Consider the following 22,366-nt stretch of genomic DNA (forward strand, 5'->3'; position numbering starts at 1 on the left):
GTGTATCTTTGTTAGAGAACGTATTATTTGACGATAATTTTTTGCCAAATTTGCAGGTTTCAACCGCAAAAGACACTAATAACAGACAAACACCGAAATTCAGACAGGTTTAAACCACAAAATATTAAATGTTTAATGAGTATGCCATTTTTGTGCCTAAAACTTGCTACCTCTTAATTCACACTGTTAATCATTTTCTTAATGCGCAAAGATATTTCATTCATTGGTAGAACCAAGTGACTAAATTTTTCGCATTAAGATTAATGATTGCTTAGTCTTATGGCCCAGTAGTTGTAATTAGCGGCGATGGCGCGAACGCGCTGTCTAATCCTTGAGTAAACCAATCAATTGAATCTCGTCTAAATATTTTTGTCTTGTGGAATATTAATACCGGCAAAAAACCAAGAGTGGATATGATAGCTAAAACTGAATTTGCATTTCGTAGCGTGCATTGTAATGAATATCTCTCTTGCTTGGGCATTCATTTGAGTATCCGTGGAAAAAATATTAAACTGGTAATGTTATTTTTCTTCAACAAAGCATTTGGTGACAATTATAAGTGAAGTATTCCGCGGAGAATTGAGTAACCAGAACAGTCAACAATTCGGTTTTATTGTTTGAATGAATTTCGCCCACACATTTACACTTGCAAGGCTTTGGAATGTGAAGTAACTCTAAAAGGAGTCGTGGAAACAACTGCTGTATTTTGCTGTATATCACTGAACACTGGTGGAATATTTTGTGTACCTACGCTGTTGAATGAAATCAAGTGAATATCTGAACTTATGGAACGATCAGGCAGGCTGTTGAGCTTCGTATTTACGTTTCAAGAAGGAACATGAAAGACTACAAGCCATGGAAATTAACCGCACGCGGTAAGTGAGACTTTTAGTTTCTTACAACGATCATAAAAATGTTGGCTAGTTTTTACTGTGTTTGCAGTTTTTTTCTGACTTACAAGCGTAAAGCGGCTTAATATGCAATGTTAACAATCGAGTAATATTTTCATTAGATGGTCTATGGTGCAAATCTTGCAAAATGCAGCTCGATTTACCGGCTTTTTTCGATTCGAGGCGCTTGTTTCCCGCGAACAACACGCAACATTGGTGTAAAAACATTGCAAGATAGTAATGAAGTTAATCAACGTTAGTAACGAATTTAAACATGTTCAATGAAAGGCTATAATTTATTTTATTACTTCTACCGTTCTTTATGGAAGATCACACGTTGTATTTCATTCATTTACAACAAGCAAATAACCTGCCGCGAACTAACGTTGTCCGGAACACAAAGCGTAGTAGTTCTGTTACTTCGTGTCACGGACACGTTATGTAGCAAAGACAAGATCGATAGCGTTATAACAGAACTACAATTGTCTAAGGAACTTAGTGATTGTTCATAAAAGTTTTCCTCGCATTTGTCCATGCTAAGCCTGTTTAATACGTTACGACGAGTGTCGACGTGTGACGTTTTGCGGCGCGGCATATTTCCCGATCGGACCGAAAGGGAATTTGAAAATATTGCCGATTTTGAGACTCGAGAAAAATGCTCGGATCGGCAAAGTGACAACTAGATAAGACACTTGGCAAAAAATTTTATTTCAAATAAATATAATTTCCAAACCGATGATGATACTACACTTTATTGAATTGTATTTTATTTATTATGCTTTCTGGCTTAGCCCGTTTAGAAAAGCCGATTTTTTTCATTCATAAAACACGAAGGGAATTTGTTAAAATAAGCACAAACGTAGAATAATATTTCTACATTTATGGTGTCCAATACTGGCGCATTGCCGTTGTTAGTTGAGCGCCATTTGATAAATAAACAAAAGGCACAAAACGTTATTTATCGAAGTCTATAGATCGCTGAACGGCTGAATTTTTTCTAAAGCGCTCTGGTAAAAATTGCGTTTAGCCTTTTTAAGTTTTTTAATGTTCGCCACGTGAATGAATGAGATAGTTTTCATAACAGAGCTTTTGAACAGAGCAGTGTCAAGAGAATTGAATTGTTTAAATGAAAGGCAAGGAGTGACATAATTCATGACAATTGCTTATAGTAAATGCTTTTAAATTCTTTATAAATGATTCTTTTTTTAAGGTGACATTCGTGTAGTTGACCATGTTTCAGTTGAAGATTCACATTCGGTGAAATTCCAGCTTACGATTTGTCCTGGAAAATCGTTATAATATCGTTATAAAATTTAAAGTTGACAAATGGATTTGTGATATATATTCCACTTTGCTTTTACCAAAAATCTGTTACTTTTGTTCGGGCCTGGGGTGTAAATTGATTTCAATACTATTAACTGGCCTGTAATTGATGCTTTCAAGTGTGCTCTTTTTAACGGTTCTAACATCAAAAAGTTGATTCGTCTAAAAATGCCATCTTTAGAAATGTCACAACAGGGGCCAAAAATAGATCTGACCATATTGCAAACTATTTTAGAAGAAACTAGAACAAAAACACAAACGCATTCCTTAATAAGTATTAGGTCAATAAATTACAGTATAGTCTTGTTTTCTTGTTAACTAGGTCTTTTGTTGTTTGGGTCTTGTTTTTGGGCTGGCGGTTCTTTTACTCTGTGTAATGTAGCCCATGAACTCAACCAGTCCAAACGTAATTCAATGGGCTTTGCCAGAACTTTTGAACAGCCAGGAATAATTTATATGTGTCGCAGGAAACCTAAAAATAATGGTCCATTTTTATAAAAAATTCCTATATTAGAGCACTGAAACTGTTAACGAGCGTCTTTGGCTGCGGATGGCTTGGATGGAAATGGATTGCAACTTGAAAAATTAAGGCTTAACTTTTCAAGTCGTTTCCGCGCGTCTTCAAAAAAAAAATCGATATTTATAGCCGTTGCTTGATTTCTATCATCAAATTAAGATAATGTTTTTCATGGTTTAAGTTGCCTACCACTAATTTCAGAACAGTTTACACCAAATATGCGAAATGTTCGTGACGTTGCTCCTTTAAGATAAATAATTCGGAAGTTTTTAAAATCAGGTATCGCCGTAACATGATCGCCACTCGCTGCCTAGAGGGGGTGCGACGTTGGCAAAGTTAGAAGCTGAACCAGGGGGGGGGGGGGGGGGGGCCTACTAGGAGCGTTTAATTTTCCTTGTCAACTTGGTCCGAATTTACAGAAGAGAAGTGTTTTCAATTCTGTTCGGTGACGCTTTACAACAGTTTCTGTAGAAACTAATCCTCGAAAGGTTAAGGAGATATTTCTACAATCGAGCTTTGACTGAAGTACAATCTGTATTCATTTATAGCTTTGCGACTACCTTATTATAGGAAATTGACGCTCCTGCAAATTAACGCGAATTGGAGGTAATCTTACTCCTGAATAAAGGAAATTAGCGCGAACGCGGAAGTAAATTTGTAAAATGAAAGAAATTAACGCGATTAACAAAAGGAAGCGCAGTTTGTAGCGACAACAAGAACAAATTTTATTTCAATATTGACTTTTTTGGCCGTAATCATAAGAAAAGAATGTGTCAGATGTCGAACTGCCTTTCTGAAAGCAGGCATGAACTGGAAATATCGTAAAGATCGAAATACAAGTCAATACAGTTTGCAGAAAAGGGAAAATCAACAATGCCTGCACAGGATCCAGAATTTAGGGTAATATTAATGGAAATTTATAAGGTCGTGGAAATTAACGCTTCACTTAATTAACGTCGCGGAAATTAACGCTGACAAATATTAACGCGACTTAAATTAACGCGAATTTTTAAATTCGCGTTAATTTCCTATAATTAGGTAACTCTGCATTGCTATATATCTCCAGCATTGTATATTAAACTTTTCAGCTTTCTAAAGTTATGTTGTTTATGGCCTGTATTGCATTCAGTACAAACAATAGCTGTTGCTTACTGGTGTACCATTGCCGATATCATAGTTTCTTTGAGAGAGAGAGAAGCCTTTATTTAAATAGGGTTACTCCATCAGCTTTTACAATAAAAACTGTTATCCTTAGAGGCCCTAGTAAAAAGTAAAAATTAAAAAGTCGCTAAAAGCCTTACAGTGTACCTAAAATGGAAGTTAAAAAGATTAAAATATATAAGAGATAAAAAATTGGTCTAAATTGCACTTTTACTAAGGGAAATCTGATGTGATCTGATGATAATAATAGCCACTCAAGGAGAGACTGTGCGACAATGTTAAGGGCAATTTTAATACCATGGATAGTTTTTTCCCATTTTTTCGATGATTTGTTGACTCAACTGCAAATTTGAAATGCGACCTCGAAAGGTTGATGTCACGAAAAAAGTGACTTGAAATAAAATATAGCTTAGATTGACTATTTCGTCCTTCCCAGAGATGGCGAGGTAACGCGATTTATTGGGTATTACAAAGAACTATCAGTGCGAGATTTTTTTAGTCAAAGATCAGATGATCAGGTGCTTCAATCTTGAATCTTCAAAAATATTTGAAATGTTGGTCGAAAACAGTCGTGCTTGAAATTTTTAGGCTGGTCAAAGACTTGTGAACTTTGTTTCTTCGAACTTCGTACCTCGCTCGTTTTGAACAAGATGTAATGCGATCAAAAATCTGTTATTTTACACCGTCGACGGACGGCACATTAGCCAATCAAAAAGTTCACCTCCCTCCTGTTTAGTGACGATAGAGCTCTGCAAAGCTGGCATGCTTTTCCTTTCGTCCCCCAACCCCCCTCCCCCAGTTTAGTCATAGTAAGTTTGCTCCGTCCCGCCTCTCGCGCTCTTGCGCAGGTTACATCTGCAAGAAGCATCTTTTCTGGAGCTTTTATCAATGCAGCAAGTCATGAAAGTCAAAGCAGCTCAATTCAAGAGATCAGGTACCAAGCAAAAACTCACACAATGCTATCTTTGATAAACAATCGGCGGGAACGAGAAAATACGGAAATCACCACCATTTTCACCCCATATTTAAGCTTACATCGGGAAACTTCACTTAATATCGGTAAACTTTGCGCACATTGGGTTTTCTGCTCTTAATTCGAGTATTTAACTAACGTTGTCGAATATAATTGAGCATGGAGGTAGATTTTGACGTTCTGGATAGGTTTAATATGTGACTTCTTTCGTTTCGTTTCCTTAGTTAGGACAGGAAACCAACGCAATGTTAATGTAAACAACTATGTACAATTGCTATTGTATAAGGTATCATTTTTCTTCGGTCACGTCGCCCAAAATTGCAGTTTTTCGCTTTGAATTTTTCTTAATTATTAAAACTTTTTTCTGGTTTTCTATGTGATTTTGGAGTCAATTTAACAAGTTAAAATGCCGAAGGACTCGGTGGAATATGACGCGCTTTAATGGCACAGAACGGAGTGGAAAAAAAAAACGAACTATATAAATTTCAAGTGTATTTTTAGATGGTATGCCTTGCGACTAATTCAATTTCGCCTTTACGATTTGAAAAGCTCTTCATAGTTTACCAAAGAGGTAAAGAGGCTCAAAAGCACAAACAGTACTTATATGGAGGTTTTGAAGTGGTACAGGTCAACTGTTCTATTTAATTTTATTTTTTCGTTAAGTCATCAGACAAAACAAATACTCGATGTTTATTTATTCCTAGCCTGCTTGACAGGCGTTAAAAGGGAAGGAAAAAAACTAATTCACTCCTCCGTATTCTGATGGGTTTTCTTTCTGTTTTTTGTAAATTTGTCACTTAATTCCTCGCGAAGCGAGGCCGAAGGCCGAGCGTAAAGGGTTCGAGAAATCGGGGGTAACATTAAATTCAAGGAAACGGAAAATTGGCTCGAGAAGTCGAGAGTTTCGAGAAACCGAGGGTTCGAGAAATAGGGAAGTCACGTACATTTCTTGTCCATTTCTGTCGTTTCCTTAGGCTTTTAATGACTAATAGGGAGCTTTCTTGTAGTGGTTTCCTGATGCCATTGCGATGATCGGAACGAAACAATATTTCAATTGTTTACTTTCTTCATCAATTTATCTTTCGATAAAAACCGTCTGGGGAGGGGTGAGGGAACGCTAATGTCAACGGCTGCCTCGTCCCCAGGCGCCGGTCTGCCGGACGGCAAAGGCGGCAAGGCGGGAAAACGGGGAGCGCGGGGGTTGATGGTTTTCCCGTCCGCATCAGACCCACAACGCCAAGCGAACCGTGTACGTCAGTCTCACAACACCAAGCGAACCGTGCACTACCAAGGAGCAGGACGCCTGGGGACGAGGCAGTGTCAACGGCGAGAAGAGAATTCCTCTTAAAATTCGAGACGGACCAGCCATTCGCTTAAATAAAAATTACATTGGCTCTGCAGCTGCTTATTAAGGAACAATCAGCCTATTGTGAATCCTTCCTTGGAAATGTTTTTCTTTGGAAGTATCTAAAACTGTTTGTGATACTTCCTTCAAACCACCATGTTTCTCTGCGATAAAAGCATATGGTACATTTGTTTGTATGAAATCACGGACAAAAAAGTGCAGCGAGTTTCTCTGCCGGGGCGGGAAACCCGAAATACACAAAACGCTGCAACATAGCAAAATAAGGCGCCGTCTCTATCACGAAATTACATTGTATTCAGCAAACCTAATAATGCCTATTTGGTTACTTCGTCGTGAACATCTTAAGCAAAAAATGTTTGTGGTGAGTTTCTTTTCAATTTAAATTTTAATGAATATTTAATGTGCTTTTACTCAATTTTGATATATGTAGGTTTAGTGGCCTTCCGTGACGTTGCTTCGTTAATCGTGCTATGGTTGTCTCTGGAGGGAACCATCATCCTTTGTTTAACAAAGAACGTAGAAAGTTTCTCAACAAGTGATGCCAGTTTACTGGGCTCCACTGTTCAACTAAGCAAGTCAGTCTGGCAAGAGACAAACACACTTGTTAGCAGCTCCAGTGTTACTGAATCTCGGGCTTTCAGAAACAATTCTGTGAACGCTTCCCAGAATGCAATAAGCGTCATCTCAGTTTCGCCTCAAATGTCCACGCCCTTGCTTGTAACTCAGTACACTTCCGGGAATTCTCAATCGTTACAGCCAAACTGGACACCAAATGCAACCACAATACAGCACAATTTAATAAGCACATCCTACAAAGATGTCTTACAGTCTTCAGTTATTACATCGAACACGTATTCCTCACAAACTACAGGAAACGTTAGCGACATGTCTCCTGTACGTGCCACTGTTGTTGTTACAGAGACAACGTTGTCAAGGACAGGATTGTCCAATCAATCGAGAACAGAAATGAGCACTCCTAATAGTGAATCAATTTCTCCTCCTGAGATAGTTACAAGTATCGTTCAAAACACTCATCATTGGTCCTCATCAAATATTGCTTCGCATGCTGTGGCATCACCGATCTCAGTTAATTCAGATTCACCTGCAATATCTTCATCTCGATCCTCCAACGCCATCAACAGTAGTTCGTCCGAAGTCGATAATAACCCTGTATCCGAAATAACGGAATTTCATTCAACAACTTTGAGAACAAATGGAAATCACTTTAACAGAACAGAACCTGTAAGCGGCCATGCAAGGTTAGCTCAAACAATTTCGGCCTCAGTGTCCAAATTGGTGATGTCATTAGCGTCCGAGGGGTCGTCGTTGTCCGCTATTATTTCGAGTACAAAAGCAAGTAGTTTGTTTGTCACGGCAATAAGCTCAAGAAATACAACAGATCAAAGCACGCCTGTAATGCTTTCAGCATCTCAATTAGTAGATTCTTCATCATCGTCATCATTGGCGGCGTCGTCCATTGTTTCCCTAAGTACAGAGAAGACTAGTTTGTCCATTGTGGTAACGAGAACTAGATTTACGGTGGATCCAAGTACACCTGCGCTGTCTTCAATGTCTTCTTTGCTAGATTCATCATCAGCAGCTGTGTCGTCGTCCATTGAAGCCTCAGGCACAAAGGAAAGTGGTCCTTCTACTGTGACCAAGATCACAAGCCAGGGGCTAAATCAGAGTACACCTAAACTGTCTGCGGTGTTTTCCATCCTAGATTCATCATCAGTAAAAGAGAGTAGTAAAATACTCAGTATTCCAATGAGCTCAAGACAGTCGACAGATCAAAAGACACCTGCATTGCCATCAGCTTCTCTTTTTCTGGACTCATCATCAACGTCCATTGTAGTCTCAAGTACAGAGAACAGCAGCTCACAGCAGACGCTAGATCACAGTATACCTGCATTGTCATCCGTATTTTCAGTTGTATATTCATCATCGTCAGCAATGACAACGGACCGAATATCACCCGATATGACGCAGATGTCTTCTTTGCTTGATTTGTCGTCAGCGATAGTGACGTCCTCTGTGGCTGTTTCAACGAGACAAAAAAGTAATGCATTCTCTGAGGCAATCAGCTCTATACCAATTGAACAAAGTACACCTACATTGTCGTCAGTATCTGGTTGGCTAGATTCGGCACAAGCAGTAGGGTCGTCGGTGGATACTCCGTCACCAGTGGTGTCCTCATCAACTTCTACTACAAATACGGAAAAAAGTAAATCGCCGTCTATGAGAGTGAGCTCAAGTCTGGCAATAGATCAAAGTACGCCCGAATTGCCCTCAGCTAGTTCTGTGGTGGTTCCACTCTCTGCTGAGACTCCATCGTCAGTTGCGCTGTCAAGAAGTGCTGAGATAACCAGTTTGTTGTCAACGAAAATGAGCTTAAGTCCGGAAAAAGATCAAAGTACGCCTGAGTTGTCTACCAAGGGAGCTATGGGAGTTTCGTCCTCCAAAGGGACGTCGTCGACACTTGCTGTTGCGTCCAGTGCAGAGACAACCAGTTCGCCATTCATAGAAATGAGCTCTAGTCTAGCAATTGATGAAAGTACGCCGGTATTGCCTTCAGAAAGCTCTCTTGCAGTTTCGCCATCTGCAGTGATGTCGTCGTCAGTTCCTGCTTCAAGCAGTATAGAGATTACAAGTTCACCTTTCATGAAAATGAGCTCTAGTCTAGCAACAGATGAAAGCACGCCTGTTACGTCTGTTGGGAATTCTGTGGCGATTCCATCCTCCCCTGTAATGTCGCCGTCAGTTCCTGTTTCAGGTATTGCAGAGATAACAAGTTCAGTATCCATGAAAATAAGCTCTAGTCTAGCAAAAGATGAAAGTACACCTGTACTGTCTTCAGGGCGATCTCTGGCGGTCTCATCATCCGCAGTACTTTTGTCGTCAGCTCTTGTTTCAAGCAGTGCAGACATACAAACTTCGCCATCCTTGAAAATGACCTCTACTTTAGGAAGTGAACGTACGCCTTTTACGTCTACAAACAGTTCTGCGGCGGTTTCATCGTCCACAATAATGTCGTCGTCAGTTCTTGTTTCAAACAGTGCAAAAATAACCAGTTCAAGCAGTACAGCGATAAGCAGTTCCACATCTATGAAAATGAGCTCTAGTCTAGCAACAGATGCAAGTACGCCTGTTACGTCTGCGAAAAGTTCTGTAAAGGTTTTATCTACAGCCATAATGTCGTCGTCAGAACTTGTTGCGAGTAGTGCAGAGATACATATTTCAAGCAGTGTAGAGATAACCAATTCACCATCAATTAAAACAAGCTCTAGTCTAGAAACAGAAGCAAGAACGGCCGTTTTGACTGCAAACAGATCTGTGGGGGTTTCATCCTCCCCTGTAATATCGTCGTCAATTCCTGTTTCAAGCAGTGCAGAGGTAACCAGTTCACCATCCACGAAAATGAGCTCTGGTCTAGCAACAGATGGAAGCACGCCTGTTACGTCTGCAGAGAGGTCAATTGCGGTTCCATCCTCTGCTGCAATGTCTGCGTCAGATCTTGTTTCAAGGAGTACAGCGATAACAAGTTCGCCATCAGTGAAAATGAGCTCTCTTCCAGAAACAGATGAAAGTACGCCAGTGTTGTCTTCAGAGAGTTCGGTGGCGGGCCCGTTCTCTCCAGTAATGTCGACGTCAGTTAATGTTTCAAGTAGTGCAGAGATAACCAGTTCACCATCGACGAAAACGAGCTTTACTCTATCAACAGATGCAAGTTCGCCCTTTACGTCCGCAAACAGGTCTTTAGGGGTCTCATCCTCCGCTGTAATGTCGTCGTCAGTTCCTGTTTCAAGCGGTGCAGAGATAACCAGTTCACCAGCCATGGAAACGAGCTTAAGTCTAGCAACAGATGAAAGTACGCCTGTTGCTTCTGCAGACAGTTCTGTGGCGGTTTCATCATTCCCTGTAATGTCGTCATCAGTTCCTGTCTCAAGCCGTGAAGAGATAACCAGTTCGCCATCCACGAAAATTAGCTCGAATTTGACAACATATGGAAGTACGCCGGTTGCAGAGAGTTCTGTGGCGGTTTCGTCCTCTGCCGTAATGTCGCCCTCAGTTCATGTTTCCAGCAGTACAGAGCTGACCAGATCACCATCCATGAAAACGAGCTCTAGTCTAGCAGCAGATGAAAGTTCGCCTGTATTGTTTTCAGAAAGTTATGTGGCGGTTTCACCATCTGTAGTAATGTCAGCGTCAGTTCATGTTTCTAGCAGTGCAGAGATAACCAGTTCACCAACCATGAAAATGAACTCTAGTCTAGAAGCAGATAAAAGCACAAGTGTATTGTCTTCAGAGAGCCCTGCAGCGTTTTCATCCTCTCCAATAATGTCGTCGTCAGTTCCTGTTTCAAGCAGTGCAAAGATACATATTTCAAGCAGTGGAGAGATAACCAATTCACCGTCAATAAAAATAAGCTCTAGTCTAGAAACAGAAGCAGGAACGCCCGTTACGTCTGCAAACAGTTCTGTGGGGATTTTATCCTCCCCTGTAATATCGTCGTCATTTCCTGTTTCAAGCAGTGCAGAGGTAACCAGTTCAACATCCACGAAAATGAGCTCTAGTCTTGCAACAGATGGAAGCACGCCTGTTACGTCTGCAGAGAGGTCTGTGGCGGTTTTATCCTCTGCTGCAATGTCTGCGTCAAATCTTGTTCCAAGGAGTACAGTGATAACCAGTTCGCAATCAGTGAAAATGAGCTCCCTTCCAGGAACAGAGGAAAGTACGCCAGTGTTGTCTTCAGAGAGTTCTGTGGCGGGCCCGTTCTCTCCAGTAATGTCGAGTAGTTCTGTTTGGTGAGTATGTTGCTTTTTTTTTGGTGGTTTTATTTGGTTTTTTTTGTAGTAATGTCGCCGTCAGTTCATGTTTCAAGCAGTGCAGAGATAACCAGTTCACCATCCATGAAAATGAGCTCTAGTCTAGCAGCAGATGCAAGTTCGCCTGTATTGTTTTCAGAAAGTTCTGTGGCGGTTTCACCATCTGTAGTGATGTCGATGTCAGTTTATGTTTCTAGCAGTGCAGAGATAACCAGTTCACCATCCATGAAAATGAGCTCTAGTCTAGCAGCAGATGCAAGTTCGCCTGTATTGTTTTCAGAAAGTTCTGTGGCGGTTTCACCATCTGTAGTGATGTCGATGTCAGTTTATGTTTCTAGCAGTGCAGAGATAACCAGTTCACCATCCATGAAAATGAGCTCTAGTCTAGCAGCAGATGCAAGTTCGCCTGTATTGTTTTCAGAAAGTTCTGTGGCGGTTTCACCATCTGTAGTGATGTCGATGTCAGTTTATGTTTCTAGCAGTGCAGAGATAACCAGTTCACCATCCATGAAAATGAGCTCTAGTCTAGCAGCAGATGCAAGTTCGCCTGTATTGTTTTCAGAAAGTTCTGTGGCGGTTTCACCATCTGTAGTGATGTCGATGTCAGTTTATGTTTCTAGCAGTGCAGAGATAACCAGTTCACCATCCATGAAAATGGCTCTTTCCTGCAGCAGATAAAAAAATTTTTTTTTTATAGATTCCTGTTCTTTTTTTTCCTTTCCAATAATGTCGTCCTCAGTTTCTGTTTCAATCAGTGCAGAGGTAACAACTTCTCGATCCATGAAAATGAGCTCTCGTCTAGGAACTGATGAAAGTTCAGCGGTATTGTCTTCAGTGAATCATGTGGCGGTTTTATCCTCCGCTGTAATGTCGTTGCCAGTTCCTGTTTCAAGCAGCGCAGAGATAACTAGCTCACCATCGATGAAAATGAGCTCTAGTTTTGCAGCAGATAAAAGTTCACCTGTATTGTCTTTCGAGAGTTCTGCGGCGTTTTCATCCTTTCCAATTACGTCGTCCTTCGTTCCTGTTTCAAGCAGTGTACAGTTAACAACTTCTCGATCCAGGAAAATGAGCTCTAGTCTAGCGACAGAGTACGAGACAAGTACGCCTGTGTTGTCTTCGGTAAGCTCCAGTCTAGCAATCAATGAAAGTACGGCAGTATTGTCTTCAGGGAGTTCTGTGGCGGTCTCATCCCTTACTGAAATGTCTTCCTTAGTTCCTGTTTCAAGCAGTGCAAAGACATCCAATTCACGATCTTTAAAAATGAGCTCTAGTCTAGCTACAGATGAAAGTACGCAGTTTTTGTCTTCGGAGAGTTCTGTGGCGGTTTCATCGTCCGTAGTGATATCGTCCTCAGTTATTGTTTCAAGCAGTGTAGAGATAACCAGTTTACCATCTTTGAAAATGAGCTCTAGTCTAGCAATTGATGAAAGTTCTTCGGTATTGTCTTCAGAGAGTTCTGTTGCGGTCTCAACCCCGGATGTAATGTCGACCTCAGCTCCTGTTTCGTCCTCAGTTACTGTTTTAAGCAGTGTAGAGATATCCAGTTCACCATCCATGAAAATGAGCTCTAGTCCAGCAACAGATGAAAGTACGCTGTTTTTGGCTTCGGGGAGTTCTGTGGCGAGTTCAGCTTCCTTAGTGATATCTTCGTCTGTTCCTGTTTCAAGCAGTGCAGGGATATCCAGTTCACCATCCATGAAAATGAGCTCTAGTCCAGCAACAGATGAAAGTACGCTGTTTTTGGCTTCGGGGAGTTCTGTGGCGAGTTCAGCTTCCTTAGTGATATCTTCGTCTGTTCCTGTTTCAAGCAGTGCAGGGATAAGCAGTTCACCATCCATGAAAAGAAGTTCTAGTTCAGCAAGAGATGAAAGTACGCCCGTATTGTCTTCGGAGAGTTCTGTGGTTGTTTTATCCTCTGCAGTAATGTCGTCGTCAGTTCCTGCCTCAAGCAGTGCACAGATAACCAGTTCATCATCCATGAAAATGAGCTCTAGTCTAGAAGCAAAAAGAAGTACGCCGGTATTGTCTTCAGAGAGTTCTCTGGTTGTTTTATCCTCTGCAGTAATGCCGTCGTCAGTTCCTGTCTCAAGCAGTGCACAGATAACCAGTTCACCATCCATGAAAATGAGCTCTAGTCTAGAAGCAAAAAGAAGTACTCCTGTATTGTCTTCAGAGAGTTCTGTCGCGGTTTTATCGTCGGCAGTGATGTCGTCGTCAGTTCCTGTTTCAAGCAGTGCAGAGAAAACCAGCTCACCATCTATGAACTTGAGCTCTAGTCTAGCAAGTATATTCAAGTACGCCTGTATACGTCTTCAGAAACGTTCTGTGGCGGTTTCATCATCCGCTGTAAGGTCGAACTCCGTTTCTGTTTCAAGCAGTGCAGATGAAAACCAGCTCACCATCTATGAACTTGAACTCTAGTCTAGCAATATATTCAAGTACGCCTGTTACGTCTGCAAAACGTTCTGTGGCGGTTTCATCATCCGCTGTAAGGTCGAACTCCGTTCCTGTTCCAAGCAGTGCAGAGTTAAGCAGTTCACCATCTATGAACGTGAGCTCTAGTCTAGCAACAGATGGAAGTACACCTGTATTGTCTTCAGATAGTTCTATGGCGGTTTCACCATCTGTAGAAATGTCGTTGTCAGTTCATGTTTCAAGCAGTGCACCTAGTACAACTTCTTCATCCATGAAAATGAGGTCTAGTCTAGCAACAGATGGAAGTACGCCGGTATTGTCTTCGGAGAGTTCTGTGGCGGTTTCATCCTCTTCAGTAATGTCGTCGTCAGTTCCTGTTTCAAGCAGTACAGAGATATTCAGTTCACCATCCATGAAAATTAGTTTTAGTCTTTCAACAGATGCAAGTACAGCTGTTACGTCTGCAAACAGTTCTGTGGCGTTTTCGCCATCTACAGTAATGTCGTCGTCAGGTCCAGTTTCAAGCAGTGCACAGATAACAACTTCTTCATCTGTGAAAATGAGCTCTAGTCCAGTAAGAGATGAAAGTACGCCAGTATTGTCTTTCGAGAGTTCTGCGGCGGTTTCATCATCTGTTGTAACGTCATCTTCAGTTCCTGTTTCAAGCAGTGCACAGTTAACGACTTCCCCATCCATGAAAATGAGCTCTAGTCCAGTAAGAGATGAAAGTACGCCAGTATTATCTTCCGAGAGTTCTGCGGCGGTTTCATCATCTGTTGTAACGTCATCTTCAGTTTCTGTTTCAAGCAGTGCACAGTTAACGACTTCCCCATCCATGAAAATGAGCTCTAGTCCAGTAAGAGATGAAAGTACGCCAGTATTATCTTCCGAGAGTTCTGTGGCGGTTTCATCATCTGTTGTAACGTCATCTTCAGTTCCTTTTTCAAGCAGTGCACAGATATCCAGTTTACCATCGATAAAAATGAGCTCTAGTCTAGCAAGTGATGAAAGTACGGCAGTATTGTCTTTAGGGAGTTCTGTGGCGGTCTCATCTCCTACTGTGATGTCTTCCTTAGTTCCTGTTTCAAGCAGTGCAGAGACATCCAGTTTACCATCTTTGAAAATGAGCTCTAGTCTAGCAACAGATGAAAGTACGCCGGTATTGTCTTTGGAGAGTTCTGTAGCGGCTTCACCATCTTCAGTAATGTCGTCGTCAGTTCCTGTTTCAAGCAGTACAGAGATATCCAGTTCACCATCCATGAAAAGTAATTTCAGTCTTTCAACAGAGGTAAGAACGTCTGTTACGTCTGCAAACAGTTCTGTGGCGTTTTCACCATCTATAGTAATGTCGCCGTCAGGTCCAGTTTCAAGCAGTGTGCAGATAAGAACTTCTTCATCCGTGAAAATGAGCTCTAGTCTAGGAACAGATGAAAGTACACCGGTATTGTCTTCAAGAAGTTCTTTGGCGATTTCATCCTCTATTCTAATGTCGTCGTCAGTAAATGTTTCAAGCAGTACAGACAAAACCGGTTCACTATCCATGAAAATGAGCTCTAGTCTAGTATCAGATGGAAATACGCCTGTTACGGCTGTAAACAGTTCTGTGGCGGTTTCATCATCTGCAGTCATGTCGTCGTCAGTTCGTGTCTCAAGCATTGCAGAGATATCCAGTTCACCATCCATGAAAATGAGCTCCAGTGTAGCAATAGATGAAAGTACGCCGGTATTGTCTTCGGAGAGTTCTGAGGCGCTTTCATCATCAGCAGTGGTGTCGTCGTCAGTTTCTGTTTCAAGCAGTGCACAGATAGCGACTTCTCTATCCATGAAAATGAGCTCCAGTCCAGTAAGAGATGAGAGTCCTCCTGTCTTGTCTTCCGAGAGGTCTGTGGCGGTTTCCTCCTCTGCAGTAATGACTTTGTCACTTCGTTTTTCAAGCAGAGCACAGATAACGACTACTCCATCCATGAAAATGAGCTCTAGTCTAGCATCAGATAGAAATACGCCTGTTACGGCTGTAAACAGTTCTGTGGCGGTTTCATCATCTGCAGTCATGTCGTTGTCAGTTCGTGTCTCAAGCATTGCGGAGATATCCAGTTCACCATCCATGAAAATGAGCTCCAGTGTAGCAATAGATGAAAGCACGCCGGTATTGTCTTCGGAGAGTTCAATGAAAATGAGCTCCAGTCCAGTAAGAGATGAAAGTTCTCTTGTATTGTCTTCCGAAAGTTCTGCGGCGGTTTCATCCTCTGCAGTAATGTCTTTGTCAGTTCCTGTTTCAAGCAGCACAGAGATGTCTAGTCCACTTTCCATGAAAACGAGCTCCAGTCTTGCAACAGCTGAAAGTGCGCTTTTATTTTCGTCAGAGAGTTCTGTGGCGGATTTGTCATTTACCGTAGTGTCGTCATCAGTTCCTGTCTCAGGCAGTGCAAAAATAACCAGTTCACCATCCATGAAAATGCGATCTAGTCTAGCAATAGATGCAAGAACGCCTGTTACGTCTGCAAGAAGTTCTGTGGTGGTTTCATCGTTCACTGTAATGTCGTCATCAGTTCTTATTTCAAGCAGTTCACCGATAACAACTTCTCCATCCATGACAATGAGCTCTAGTCTACAAAGAGAAAGTACGCCAGTATTGTCTTCGGAGAGATCTGTGGCGGTTTCATCGTCGGCAGTGATGTCGTCGTCAGTTCATGTTTCAAGCAGTGCAAAGATTACCAGTTCACTATCCGTAAAAATGAGCTCTAGTCTAGCAACAGATGAAACATCGCCTTCCTCAGAGAGCCTCATTCGAGTTTCATCCCCAGCAGTAATGTCGTCAGCTCCTGTCTCAAGCAGTACAGTGGTAACTAGTTCACCAACCATGAAAGAGAGTTCTATTGTAGGGAGAGATGAAAGTTCGCCGGTACTGTCTTTAGAGAGTTCTGTGGCGGTTTCATCATCTGTAGTAACATCATCGTCAGTTCCTGTTTCAAGTAGTGCACAGATAACGACTTCTCCATCCACGAATATGAGCTCCAGTCCAGTAAAAGTTGAAAGTTCTCCTGTATTGTCTTCCGAGAGTTCTGTGGCGGTTTTATCCTCCGTAGTCATTTCGTCGTCAATTCCTGTTTCAATCAGTGCAGAGTTAACCAGTTTTCCATCCTTGAAAATGAGCTCTAGTCTAGAAATAGACGAAAGTTCGCCGATATTGTCGTCAGAGAGGTCTGTGGCGGTTTCATCCTATGTAGTAATATCGTCGTCTGTTCCTGTTTCAAGCAGTGCAGAGATAAGCAGTTCTCTATCCCTGAAGACAAGCTTTAGTTTATCGACAGATGAAAGTACGCCTTTATTATCTTCAGGGAGTGCTGTGGTGGTTTCGACCTCCGCAGTCTTGTCGTCCTCAGTTTCTGTTTCAAGCAGAGTAGCCATAACTAGTTCGCCATCCATGAAAACGAGTTTCAGTCTGTCAGCTGACGAAAGCACGCCTGTATTGTCTTCAGAGGGTTCTATTTTGGTTCCCACTTCTGCAATGCCGTCAAAGTCAGGTCCAGTTTCAAGCACAGTAGAGATAACCAGTTCGCCATCCCTGAAAATGAGCTCTAGTCTGGAAGTTAGCGAAAGTACGGTGGTATTGTCTTCAGGGGGTTCTACGGTGGTTTCAACCATCGCTGCGGCGTCGTTTTCAGTTCTGGTTTCAAGCAGGGTAGACACATTTATTTCACCATCTATGAAAGTGAGCTCCAGTCTTGGAATAGATCAAAGTGTCCCTGCATTATCTTCAGAGAGGTCTATGATGTTTTCATCACCGGTTGTAATTTCGTCTCCAGTTGTTACTTCAAGTGGAGGTATAAGCAGGTCGTCATCTATGAGTATCAGTTCCAGTTTGACATCTTATGTTTACACGGATAGTTTGAGTTCTTCTCCGTTGGTTAGCCTGGGCAGTGATGTCACGCGATCTTCCCATATTGGCACATGGCGTGATAGTTTTACTGGTTTAGTTTCGTCTCCTATGTATGGTAGTTCTGTGGGTGATTCTTCTGTCGGAATTTATCCTTCAAATACAGAGAACTTGTTAGTCGCGTCGTCATCTATTGGTAAGTTTATTGTTGTTTTATTCTTTGCCTGGAAAATAACTCTTATATCTCTACGGTCAAGTGCTAGTTAATTATGATCATCAAGGAAGTTTGAAGATCTGTGTCGTATAACGCAACGAATTTCTCATCATAAGTGTTGTTTTTTTTCAGTCAACAACGTGTGTGCTTCCTTACGATGCCGACCTGATCAAGTGTGTGCGGTTGGAGATCACGTGTGTCGATGTCCTCCGGGAAAGTTTGAAAAGGAAAATAGCAACGCCTGCGAAGGTAAGTGTCTTAAGTGATTGTTGGAATGAGACTTCTATCTTTTACCATCCTACCGAGGAAAATTAGAATATTGCTTTAATGTTTCGTAGGAGATATTAAATGGACAATGACCGTAAGTATGCTGATACAGACAACCAGTTAATCGGTTCTTGTGTTGCGAGTTTTGAATAGAAAGTGATTTGTTTTGATGTGACTAGAACTTGTTCACGATTGGTCGCGATAACTAGTCATATCGCACTTCGAGTTGTTTTGCAGTTGGTTATTGGCCAAAGAGATGTGACGATATTGAATGACAAACTATGCAGCACGAAGATATCTAAAAAATTTCCCCTGATGTACCTTGTGGTAAAAAACAAGGCAAGGTACAAGGGAATTTCACGTACAGTTTCGAAATACAAATGCAAAGGTACATGGAAATTTCTATGTATCTTGTGGCAATAGCCAATAGATAAGACAAGGTCCTTGAAAATTTCTATGTATTTTGTGACAATGGACAAGGTATACATGTATGTACATGGACTTTTCCAAGTAACTTGTGGCAGTACATAAAACTAGTTACACGGAAATTTCCATGTACCTTGTGAAAGTAATTGAACAAGGTACATGGAAATGTCTCTGTATCTTGTTACAAAACATGAAACAAGGTACATGCAAATTTCCATGTATCTTTTGACAATACATAAAACAAGACACATGGAAATTTTCATGTAACTTGTGACAATGAATAAGAGGGCTACATAGAAATTACCACGTAACTTGTGGCAGTACGCAAAACAAGAAACTTGGGAAATTCTATGTGCCTTTACAGTGTAAGCAGCACTGATGTAAAAGTACATGGACAATTTGCATGTTCTTTTACAACTCGAGTGTTCATAGAAATCTTGATGTACTTGTACGCAGCACAGACGTAAAAGTACATGAAAATTTCATTTACTTTTATGCAGCTCATATGTAAAAGTACATTGAAGTTTCCATGTTGCAGCACAGATGTGAAAGTATCTTATATTTTCGTGTATTTTGCAGTACAGTGGTAGAGGTGAACGGAAATTTACTAGTTTTTTTGACATGTTTGGATTAATTCTATGTCATTTGCATTTTGTTTGAAGACGTTTTACAACGAATTATCTTGTTTTAGAGACACTTTACTACACGAAGGAAGGAAGTGGTTATCTATAGGATATATTTGGATAATCTTTCCAGCCTTGTTCATTTGAGAGTGCAAATGGTATTAATTCAGCAAAAATGGCTTACTATTGCCAACCAATCGCCATTTTAGAAGAGTTGCGACTGGAATGGATGCTCTAAATAAGGAGACACCTTGTGACGGTTATATGTACAATATAATAACGTCAACCAGCTAAGGTGGAGTAGAACGCTCCTATTAGGAAGGTGGAAGCTTGCAGGTTATGGAAAAACTTGTGTTTTTGGCGTTAAGCACTGATCTCCAGCAATCTACAGTGTGTCTAGGGCTTAGCACCGATGGTTATCAAACTTTATAGCATCCATTCCAGTATCTATATGTTGTAGAATGCCGAAGGGTATATGTTGTGCTTAGAGCGCATGCCTATTAGGTGAGAAGTCTGTTGCTATCATTAAATTTATTTTACGCTTATATTTGTGCAGCCGTCGATGCATATCAGGGATCACTCAAAATAACTGGTGGGAACTTCTCAACATACACTCCAGAACTGGCGGACGAGAAGTCTCCTGAATACAAAGAGTTGGCTAACAAAGTCATTACAGCGGTAAGAAACTGACGTGTGCGTACCGAGCGCCGCTGTTAGTCGACACTGCTTCAACGATAACATGAAGAAAAACAAAACAACAACGACTTATTCAGTTAACAAATATAACAGCAGTAGCAACAACAAGTGGAACGACCGCGTGCATAAGTTCAGTCATAAGAATAATGACTTATTTCGTTTTAGCTGTAACCCTTTTGATAACATTGAAAATGATCATTTTAATTAAACATGTTTTTTGATACTAGTCTTTTCACTCTGCAGGTTGATGAGGTCTACAACAAATCAGAACTGGCTTCAATTTACCTTGGATGTGAAGTTCGGGGGATTTAGGTACAGAAATTCAAAGAATTAATATCTTTCTGTGGTTTATTATATGGCTACAATAGTACGCGCGTCTGATTGGCTGCTGAGCGGGCATACGATGACCGGGCAATGAAAATTGTTCTCGGCTCGACGGTTTTTTTAGTTGTGAGTGAAAGCTACAGCGAGGGGGAAAAACAACAAAATGCCGAAAATTACATCTTCATAACTGAAAGAAAAATATAAGCAACCGAACAGTGAGCGGAGAGAGCGAGAGCGAGTTTCCCCTGAATACTCTTTTTGAATAGTGCTAAAGGCCATATATTACTCCCGTCGGGCGACCCGACTGATGTAGACCCGCTGCGCCGGCCGGCAGCGGACCTCCGGTTAATAAGTAGTATATATTTTCAGACAAAAGATTTAAAGATTTACAAAATTGTTATGGCCAGGTTGTATTATTACATTAATCCTTGTATTGCATAATTTCGTGTTTCCTCTAATTAACAATAATATTTAGAAACAGTCTTTTGACACAGTTAAAGAGGTCACCAGTGTTGAAAGTTAAAATCACGCTTAACGACTTGTGGGTTTGTCCGTGTTTCTCAGTATTCTGCCAGCTAAACAAGTGATTTCTAACGAAATCTTGTAAAAATGGCCAATTCTTTTCAATTTAGGGTAAGGGTATCTCTGTTCCGAGCGGCCGAGCGGCACTGCTCTCCTCTCATGCTCGCCATAAATGTAACGTTTAACGTATGCCTTAAAACCTATAACGTTACATTGTTTTGTTATCACATTATTTCTAATCACTTCGATGTGCACGTTTTTATATTTCTACAGAAAAGGCAGTGTAATTGCCGATTTTGCGATCAATTTTCAACAAACTGAAAATGCAACCATATTACCCACAGCAGAGAAAGTACTTAAGGAAAGTGTGACTCAGCCCCAGAATACGTCGAGCTTTGGAGATTTGCAAATTGATCCAGCTTCTCTTACATTAGAAGGTAGGAAACAACAAAGTTATGAAATGTTTCTATATCATACTTTTTGATTTACCGTAAAGGACTTTTGTCAAGAATATTTCGTGGGACCTGAAGGGGTAAAATGGGAATTGGGTTTTGGGAATTTTTTCTGGGGAAAATAGATTTTGGTTTATGGGGATGGGAAACAAAAAAAAAAAAAAAAAAAAAATGGGGGTGGGGTTTTAAAAATTGGAAAAAAAAAATCCGCGGTGGGGGGGAAAAACCTCTTCTGTGAGGAGCCTCATTTCAATTTGGTTTAAATACTGGAATAATGCTCTTTAAATATCTGTTGAAACACTGTCTTCCTCTCTTTTATCATATCGTCTCTTGCATGGCGCGATTTTTTTTTGTTACCTGTTAAACTGGCCTACGATAAAAGAAGCGTTCTGATTTGTTCTCTGAGCCGACAGAACTTTGTTATAGGAACCGAAACGATGGAGAGAACTCGATGAAAAAAGCTCAACCAATATTTTCGAAATAGTTTCGTAACTACGGACCTCACTCTACTTCAATAAAGTCTTTATGCAGCATAAAAATATAAAGTGTAAGGTTGTTTGTTTTGCTTCTAGATCAAGACGAATGCCAAGATGCCAGCACCAATGACTGTGATAAAAATGCCATCTGTAACAACACTGTTGGATCATTTGAATGCTTTTGTAAGGAAGGGTTCACTGGAAATGGAAGAACATGTCAAGGTTAGAATCACAAGAAATTAAAAATGAAGTTTTATAAAGTCTGTAACGAAATGTATGACACCCATTCCAACTGTTGATGAAATCTCTTCTGCTCGTGCAATGCGAGCAACCTAGGTATATAGAGATCTTTCGTGTAAGTCGATTTGAACCACGGCATTCTTTGACCCGGACGAGATTTTAGACCCATCTTCCTGTGCTATACTGTATGAGCCTCAATGCAAAAGGAGAGACCATTCATAAAATATTTTTTTCCTTTGGGGGGGGTAAGGGAGGGGGGGGGCAGTATGATGGACAGACACACAAACAGAAACACAGACGAACAAACCGACGAATAAAAAGAGTGACAGACAAATTTACATTAAAACGGACGGACAGTCTGGTGGGCACACAAATGGACAGGCATACTATAGACAGATAGATGGGATAGATATATTATGAACATTATTTATACATAGTATTTCCACTGAGGATAAACTATTATTTCACCATTTATTAAACGCAGTGATATCGTCGATAGTTGCCGTTTCAAGTAGACAGATAAGCAGCTGCGCCATTGATGAGCAGTGAGCTCCAGTCTGGTAATAGATGAAAGCTACACCTGCGCTGTCTTCAGCAAGGTCTCTACTAGCTTCATCGTCCGCAGTTGTTTCACCATCAGATTTTGTATCAAGAAGAGAGTTTAGCAGTTCGCCATTCACGAGAATGAGCTCCAGTCTGGCAAAGCATCGAAATACAAGAACACTTTCCTCAGCGACATCTGTGCTTGTTGTTTCATCTACAGTGATTGCATCGT

General features: G+C 41.0%; 1 protein-coding gene across 1 annotated transcript; it reads left to right on the forward strand.

The window, feature by feature from the left end:
- The first annotated feature begins 7,156 nt into the window (after positions 1-7,156).
- Positions 7,157-22,140, forward strand: LOC144659383 (uncharacterized). The gene is made up of 10 exons (XM_078519791.1): positions 7,157-10,962; positions 11,085-11,597; positions 11,796-13,343; positions 13,435-17,547; positions 17,698-17,814; positions 19,438-19,559; positions 20,396-20,484; positions 20,697-20,860; positions 21,448-21,573; positions 22,076-22,140. Exons 1-10 carry the CDS (start codon positions 7,197-7,199, stop codon positions 22,138-22,140), a joined length of 10,623 nt encoding a protein of 3,540 aa, XP_078375917.1. The 5' UTR covers positions 7,157-7,196.
- Positions 22,141-22,366: the final 226 nt, after the last annotated feature.

This window comes from Oculina patagonica, chromosome 7 (assembly GCF_052425735.1).
Source record: "Oculina patagonica isolate OP01 chromosome 7, crgOcupat, whole genome shotgun sequence".
Lineage (NCBI taxonomy): Eukaryota > Metazoa > Cnidaria > Anthozoa > Scleractinia > Oculinidae > Oculina > Oculina patagonica.